The 8,704-nt window shown below is 40.6% G+C and overlaps 1 protein-coding gene across 1 annotated transcript in view; it reads left to right on the top strand.

Moving 5' to 3' along the window:
- Window positions 1–1,021: 1,021 nt before the first annotated feature.
- LOC111657652 (dolichyl-diphosphooligosaccharide--protein glycosyltransferase subunit STT3B) overlaps window positions 1,022–8,704 on the top strand; it is a 77,828-nt gene continuing 70,145 nt past the window's right edge. The window contains exon 1 of the mRNA XM_087175037.1: window positions 1,022–1,549. Coding sequence (XP_087031163.1) covers window positions 1,290–1,549 — 260 coding nt within the window. The 5' untranslated portion in view covers window positions 1,022–1,289. The remainder of the gene's footprint in view (window positions 1,550–8,704) is intronic.

The following is an 8,704-nucleotide window of genomic DNA, read 5'->3' as shown; positions in this document are numbered from 1 at the left end:
AAATTCATAATTTGAATGTATAACAATATACTGGAGGTCAGTAATTACATTACGTCACTGTTCGCGTAGAAACAGGCTCTGTAAATTATACAAAGCTCCAAGGGTAACTTCGGGGTAAGATGAAGCACTGTGTAGCAGGCAAGATTTACATAAAACAGCATTACATGCAACAAATGTGAGAGGAGACTCTCTGACTTATGGACCAAGTTGTTTCTCTACATGATACAGTATTACACAGAGGAGGACTGTTAGACTGTTGTTCTTCCTCCCTTGGGACTGAATCACATCTAAGGTAAATCAATAATGCTTCCTGCTGCTGTCTCATGGTTATATGAAACAGTGCAAGCACAAAATGAATGTATACAATCAATCCAAAAGCTAGAGCATTTATTTGAAATGTTCAAAAAAGGTGTCTTATTCCAATATAGGCTTTCATGGCTTCGGGGGAAAGTTGTGAAAGCACATCCTGAGTTTAAGCGAATGATGGATGCTGTGTTCTTGTCTTTGCTGGGGGACATAATAATGATGAGACACATCAATCTTTATTACCACTCCACCACCCAGTCCAGAACATCCAAGGGCAACAGAAATATTGCACTCACAGAGAACATTTATCTTCACAGACCTGCCTATAGCTTTTAGCTGCAAGGGAAACGGTCTCTTTCTAGATTTTGGACCCAACATTTGAACATAATTTGTTATCTTTGTAATTATCTATGAAACATGACTTATTCAAGGCTATACAGCCAACTTTAAGCCGAATAATAAGGATTTTATTTATAGTGAGCGCCAGAATGACTCAATTTCATATACAACAGGGGATGATCCTTATTTCAATCAGTAGCAGCCATAATTTTGTGCGTTTCCATTGGTGGACTCGTCTGTCTATATAATCGGCGCTGCTCTCTGATTGGCTTAACGACGCAAAATCCCGCCTTCTCGTACCTGTCGATCTGTGAGAGGCCGCCACAGCTTTGCAACGCCCCGCCCATTGCTTCCTTCCCGCCCCTTTCCACCGGCGTTCAATCGTGTAGCGGATTGACTGTTGCAGGCTCTGTATGTGGCGCATGAGTATGCGTTTCGGGATGTAACGGCTGTATCTCGGTTTAACGATACTGAATTTATACATATATACAAACATATATATATGCACACGGGACTTAGAAGATAGGATATCTTAGGAAAGCGGACACTAAGTAAGGGAGTTTACGACAGCACGGAGCGGAGGCAGAGACGGGAGCGTGGCAGGAGGGACGCTCTAGCAAACCCAACCGACACCGCACGCAGAAATGGCGGAGCACCACGCAGCCAGCGACGGCAGGCACAAAGCGTCCACCAATGCCGGGGGCTCGGTGCACGGGAACAGCCGACCCGGCGCCGCGGGTGGAGGAGGGGGCAAAGGAGGCCTGTCTGGCGGACTGACACAGCCAGCAGGGTGGCAGTCTCTACTCTCGTTTAGTATTCTTTTCCTGGCCTGTCTGGCGGGATTCAGCTCCAGACTTTTCGCGGTGATCCGGTTCGAGAGCATCATCCACGAGTTTGATCCATGGTAAGCTAGCTAACGTTTGTCAGGTCAGCTTGATTCCCTGTTGACAATTGCTTGTAGTGGCAACGAAAGCTAGAGATTTAGGTCAAAATCGTCCCAGGAGGTCTTTTCTTTAAAATTTATGATAACGTATAATAATTTCACATTATTATTTTAGAGTCAGCACAACAACGACTGTTTTGAACATAGCTACAACTACTTAAATGTTCTGTTAACCTGTTAGCTCATACTCAGGAGAAACAGTTGTTTTCTCTTGATGAACAATGACAGGATTTTTCTCTGATGTCCTTGGGACAAACACTTTGAATGTGGGGGTCGGTGGCCTGATGTGTACTCTGTTTTTGGGACCTTGACATTTAAATGTGATGATCTGAGCAGCTCGCTTGTCTAGTTTGATTTTGGCATTCATCAAATAATAAGTCTAAATGATAAAGTGAGGCGTGTGAGGAGCCTCCAGCTGCAGGTACAACTTTTTTTTGGATTGTAGAAAAACGTGTGAACAACTGGAGGAAGAAATGCATGATTTTTCTACACTCAGCTCTAGTTTTATTTCAATGAAAACTCAATTTACTGTGAGAGGGTGGAGTTGAAATAGTTTTTGGTTTTAGATCAAGATTGTCGGCTTATGCGATTGAATGATTTAGGCTCTTTTAAATGCAAGTAATAATTTTCTTTTAGACTTATCATAAGTTGTCGTTGAATTTATAAATGGCGAGTAGAGAATTGCATACTGGACTATCAGGTTTTGCATAAATTACAGCCGGTGCTCGTCCTAACAGCAGGCTGTGTAACCCGGAAGCCAACTGATCCGGTCTGGTGTGTCTGTCATCACAATGCAGGATTATTCCGCTTTGTAACAGTGTCACATGGGCTCACAAGTGTCCGCCTGGTTGCAATGCACTGTCATTCCCTCAGTGCTCTCATATACTCTGTGGCATTCAACCAGACAGCACTACTGATGCATTAATTTATTAATTTTCAAGGACAGGTGCTATGTCTTGTTCAGGGTGACATTCCTCTCTTCAATTATGTTGATAACTTGATTGCATTTTGTAGCCAAGGGCCGAGGCTTAGGGTTATGAGAGGTTTACCATTTACATACAGTTCAGATGAGCTTTATCCTGCTTTGAGGCTGGAATTTGCACCAAGGACCGACCTTAGCACTGTTAATGAGTAGTTGCAAGTGTCACACGCTCCTTAGAAACTGTGGTCTTTCTTCATGGCCTCCATATATCCGATAATTGTCCTGGGTGGCCACACAGTTGGTACATACAGTATATGACCTATGGTATTTTGCTACACTTCCAAGTTGCAGTAGGAGCTATTTTGCCTCAGTAGGGGCTACAAAGTGGCATCAGTTTCTACAATTACAGAGCTAAAACTGCATAGCTCTTTGACAACATGTCTAGAAACAAAAGCAAAGGCAGTCTTTGATATTTAAAAGTTTAAAAGCCCTTGCAGCTATGAGTAGTCTACATGTGTTGCTCTTTTTCTTTTCTGTTTTTCTCTTGGACCCTGAAAACAAAGCCATGCTTGAATGGGGCCGTCTGTTGCGGGCTTAAATGTGTAGGATGGTGAATTCAGCCACAAAGTGATATTTTATTTTTGTGAGAAAAATACATTAATCAAATGAGAGATTTACAACAGAAATACTGAATATTTGCAGTCAGCTATTAATAAATTTTGCAACATTCATCCCCTCCCTACAGTCATCTTTTGACCCCGTGTGTAATCCTGATCAGCTTGCTGAGAACCATTGCCCTACATTTTTACAATTGTTAACGCTTTCGGGAATTCTCGGTGTGTACGTGCAATGCATGTTTCTCTCACTCTGAGAATGTGGTCTCAGAGTTTTGGACCCCATTCCCACTACATATGAGCCATGGTGCTAGAGTTTTGTATAGATTAACACAAACTTGATCCCAGTGAGCACTCTTTTGCCCAGAATACTAAATGGACTATTATTCAAATATGCATTCTGATATCGTCTGTTGACTCTTAGGAATGAGATGAGTCTTTATCTCTCTAAAAAGTGGGTTTTTTAAGATTATTAGTTTTAGTTGCACAAGGTATTATAACTTCCTCACCTTATTTTGACAGTGAGGAATGAGAACGTGTATTTTACACCTGCAGGCAAATGGGCTGCTGATTGGAAGTGGCCGTCATTCTGAGACACGCATGATTAGTGCCGTTGTCGTCTGAATGCTTGGATGCTGCTATTGATTTTCCTCTGCACAAAGCTTCAAATTACCTACAGCTAACCATTTCGTTAAACAAGCTGGCAATTTGAAGAATCGAGATTGGATTTACAAGCACCAAAAATATCAAGCTTATTCTGCAATATGCAAACACCACAAGGCAAGTCCCTGATATGACTTTTCTGTTATCTGGCTGTGCTCATTTTCGTTTCCTAATATTTGTTGATCATTGGAAAAACAAGCAAGCTTTAGTTGGCATGCAAGTGAGAATTTTTGCTCTTCTCCGTTCATAAACATAATTAAATTCAAAAGTTGTGCCCTGACTTAAAAATGCATTTCACTTTCTTTAATCAACTCCAAATTAATGCTCAATCTTCTTCAGGCAATGAGTCAGTGGATGGTTTCTGCAAAGAATATTGTTATGACTGCCTTCCAGACTAAACCTTGTGGAGGTGTAACTCTCCGAACCTGCTTGTACAAATATATCCCTTTTTTGAAGTACTAGAATTTGCCTAGTATCTGCTTCCCTCCTTTAACTAGACTGGAAGCTGGATGGTGAAGCACATGTGTGTATGGCAGGGGTGCGTTCCTTGGAAGCAGTCAAGTCTTTATTCCACCTTGGTTATGTCAGGAATAGAGTCCGTTCTGACAGTAGAGTGAGGGGAGATGAAGCATCTCTGTCAGGCAAATAATGAGCTGGATACTGGGGTATAGCAGCACAGACATACACATTCACACTCACACTTACACTCATACTCTCTCTCTGACCTGTCGGCAGCAGAACTGCTGCTGCTGCTTCGCATGACTGGAGCTTTGCTCAAGGTCTAGATGGAGGCTTCCCGTGTGCCATAGAGGATATTAGCTTTCAGTAGTTAAGTCCACTAAAACAGTGTGTTTGGACATGTGTGGTGCTAAAATGATGAGCTGATGAATTAATTAGTTGAATTGTCGATCAGTCATTTATCATGCAGAAATACCAAAAATCAGTTTGTGCTTCTTTTGTTTTTGCTGCTTCATATTATGTCTGCAATGAATGGTCATTTTCATTATCGATTACATTGACTATTATATTCTCAATTATCTTTGGTAAAAATGCCTGTAAACGTCAGAAAATCTTAGTATTTAAGCGGATGAAAACACGTTATTGCTTGAAAAATTACTCAAACAAATTGATAGTTTCAGATAATGTTTCAGATAATTTTTCTGATGATTGATTCATTAACTGACCTTTGCAGCTCTCTAAATCATATAAACGTGAAGAGTATCCTTTGGTTTTTGTGACTTTTTTTCGCTTGAATTATTTAGATACCTCCACCCAGGGTATCTGCTCATACCAATTTGTTACCAGTGACTCTTTTTCTCAAATTTAAAATCTGTATGTATCACTGTGGGAAACTCATTTAAATAATTTCTATGTAACTAACATGAAGCCAGGTATTACTCAGTTTTCATTACACACTGAGAACCGAGCTGGTGATCCATCATGATAAATGTAATTGATAGTGGAAACACTGAATTTTATTACAACACTGACAAAGAAAATGTATTTAATGTGGGTATGTCACATCATGTCGGGCACCCAATCTACTGAATCAGGCCACTGTCGGTGCTAGTAGGTGCAGTTCTAAGTTGGGGGTTTGGTATCCCGCGATAGGCATTTTCCATTATTTTTAGCTTTATACAGACTAAAAATTATTGATGAAACTGGTAGTTTAAAATAATTGTTAACCGTAGTTGTCGTCATTGATGCTGGTTATGATGGCTAAAAGTGGCTAAAGTGATAAAATGGTTGCAGTGCACAATAGATTATGCATACGACTGGCAAATCAGAAATCTGGATTAATTTGCAAGATGAGAAATAGATCCAAGTCTTTTAATTGTTCAGGTGGGTTGAAAATGTTATGTTTAGGTTAAGGTAAGATACAGTTGGGATTGTGGTATATGTGCCATCTGCTGCTGTAGAGTTTTTGTGCCATCTGCGTGCACTCTCACTACTGTAGCGTTACCAGGTTAAGAGAAGATTTTCGGCCCAAGAGGCATTGGAAAACTGCCTAACATGATCTAAAACGATCAGAACACATGATCTGTGCCTCTGCTTCCCCTCCCCGGCTTATCCTGCCTGCCTGTATGCTCTAATGCTCTAAAAAGCAAATTTTGGGTGCAGTAGAATAACTTTTTTCTTAAGAAACACATTTCTAAAAATTGTAACAAGTGTGATTTAGCACCGAGATGTCAGCAGTCTCACAGAGGTCTTGCGCAATCCGCCACTATCTCAATCGACACTTTGATATCAGATAACACTTCAGACAGGATGTTTTAGTGTGTCTGACCCCTTTAATAATACAGTCTTTGCTGCAGAAAGTTGTTAAGTGCTGTGAAAATTAAATTGCCCCCACAAGTGATGTTACCAGCTCAGCTTTTTTGAAAAGCCAGCAAAATTAGTGGGGGTAGCAGCTTTTCTGTGTTCTCTCTCTCTCTCTCTCTCTCTCTCTCTCTCTCTCTCTCTTTCTCTCTCTCTTTCTTACACACACATCCTGTTTTTCTTCCCTTCTGTCTTTTTCACACGCAAAAAAAAAACATGTTTAGCTGAAAGTTGATTAGGCCATCCCAGTAGCGGCTGCTTGCACAGCACCACCATAGGTACAGCTGTAGTGTGGGAAAATGGAGAATAATTCGTGATTGATCTTCCTACCAGGCACTTGGCTGGAGCAGTGATCCCTGCTTAAACCCCCGACTGACTGTCCAACAGCTTATGAAATATTCAGTGTGGATATGGTGTCCAGTTACCTGCAGTAGAAAGGTTTTAGTGGGTTCCCGTCCTTGGTCATTATAATAGGCAGGTTTCCTAGACTCACATTAGTCCTTGCTTAATAGATTGGAGTTATCACTGCAACTTATTAGCCATTTCACAGCATACCTCAGTGTGAAAGGTAATGATTATTTGGGCCCTGACTCTTCTATCTATACTCCTTACAGGCTAGCCCTTCTTGCATAGAACTCATATCACATTGCTTAAAGGGAAATGAAAAGACGAAAAATATTCCTTGTTTTCTTCCATCTTAGAGCTGTTTTATTTACTGGTTTCTCCTCAGTCAGTAGGCTTGAGGTCAAGCCCCTGATGATTAAGTGCTATTTCCCAGACCAGACCTCCCAGCAGCCCAGTGTCAGGCATAGCAGTAGAATCAGGGGAGTCTGGGAATTCAAGGTGTGCTTCATGTGTGTGTGAGAGGGAGAGCGACAGATCTGTTCCCGGGCACCTGGGGCATGTGTCGATGAGCGACTTCTGGTGGGAAGAAGCATCAAGCCAGGGGAAGCCACTGGCTAAGACAATGAAAGGCTCACGAATAGCCCAATTTCATACCAGATTTGGTTGGCTGTTAATTGTTCTACAGAGGCCGGTGTTTACAGTGTCATTTATATTAAAGGTATGCTGATTATTGAAACATCAGAAAGATGATTTTTTTTTTGTGGCATGATTTAGTATGCCAGCTTAGTTGAATTTTCTCATTGTGAGGTTATCCTCTTGGTTGTGCAAATGATTGTGCATTCAGCTTTTTGCAGACTATTCTAGGATGTTGTTCAGGGCAATAACAAAGGACAACACTGGTTGATTCTTTCACACTGAACTGAGGTAACTGATGCCCTGTTTTTTAGCCCCCAATTTGCCTGTCAGCCGATTTGGTGGGACTATTCTGAAAGTGTTGGCAAGATTGCCACCTAACAAGAGGTGCTTGTCAGCAGCCCGGAGGCCACACGAGTCACAGATGCCTTGATGGAGATGCTTCAACGGTAGCCCAATTTGTTAGCGCAGTGACTGCTGCATATTCAGAGCAACATTTGTGCTTGTGTGCTCACCCGCACATTATAAGCCGGTAAAGTGTTTGTTTAATTTTACATTTAATTACATGGGGGTGGAAGAGGTTCAGCATAGCCCACTGCTTGCATAAACTACAGTACAATGTAGCCACTGCTATTATTCATTGCAAATTACTTTGAGTCGGTCTTCTGCCCCAACTTTCTTAACTGCAGTCTTCTAGCTAGTTTTGGCAGTCATTCACTGAAGAGGTTTTAAGAGCATTGTCCTCTGACAGCTTTGAGCTCTGTGTTACAAATGTGCTCTCTTTACTGAGGGCTAAAGAGTATGATCTTGTACTCCTATAACTTTCAGCAATACAAGCAACCGATTACACTCAAGCTTGGTGCTTACATCTTTACATTTAGGATGTTCATGACACTGTTTCCTACACTGTACATTCACTAACCAGTAGTGGGCCTCCACTGTTTAATTCAGTTAAATTAATTTATTTCAGGTCATGGTTCCATAGCAGCAATATCAGTCTCTTAAGTTAGAAAAATGCAAATGAATATTCATCACCCCCAAATTATTAAAATGATACCTCAGACTTCCTTATTGTTGTGCTTATGATGTGTTTCCAAATTACTGTATTATTATGGTTTGAATGCTAACTGTTGACAAGGAGAAGAGTATCAAAGTCAAAATGGCACGGTATTAAAATGAGGTAGTACTTTGGTTGTGTTACATTTTAGAAAGAGAAAATAATGCAGGTTTTTTATAATTATTTTGTTAGTTCACTTCACTTTTGTAATAAGTGTAACACCATTAACCACTGCACCAGTGCGGCAGGATTTCTTAAACTGGGCAGTCCAACTGTGACACACAGTAAGTTTTTTCTAATGGGAGAGTGAGAGGTAAGGAGGGGCTTAGTGAATCATTGCGCTGCACACAGTTCTACTGTGAAGCAACTAGGGTTGTCACGATACCGATACCAATATGTATTTCGATACTTTTCGATACTTTTCGATACTTTTTGTAAAAAATATTTCATTATATTATGTATTGCCTTAATGGGTTATTTAAATATTTAAAGAATGTAATTTAATTTTTAAAAATATATTTTTTTATGTATTTATTAACCATGGACATGTTTTAGCTCTCTGT

The sequence above is a fragment of the Seriola lalandi genome, unplaced genomic scaffold (genome assembly GCF_002814215.2).
Source record: "Seriola lalandi dorsalis isolate HSWRI2012SDOR001 ecotype SW California unplaced genomic scaffold, Sedor1 jcf7180002054408, whole genome shotgun sequence".
NCBI lineage: Eukaryota > Metazoa > Chordata > Actinopteri > Carangiformes > Carangidae > Seriola > Seriola lalandi.
This window is presented reverse-complemented; position numbering and strand designations above follow the sequence as displayed.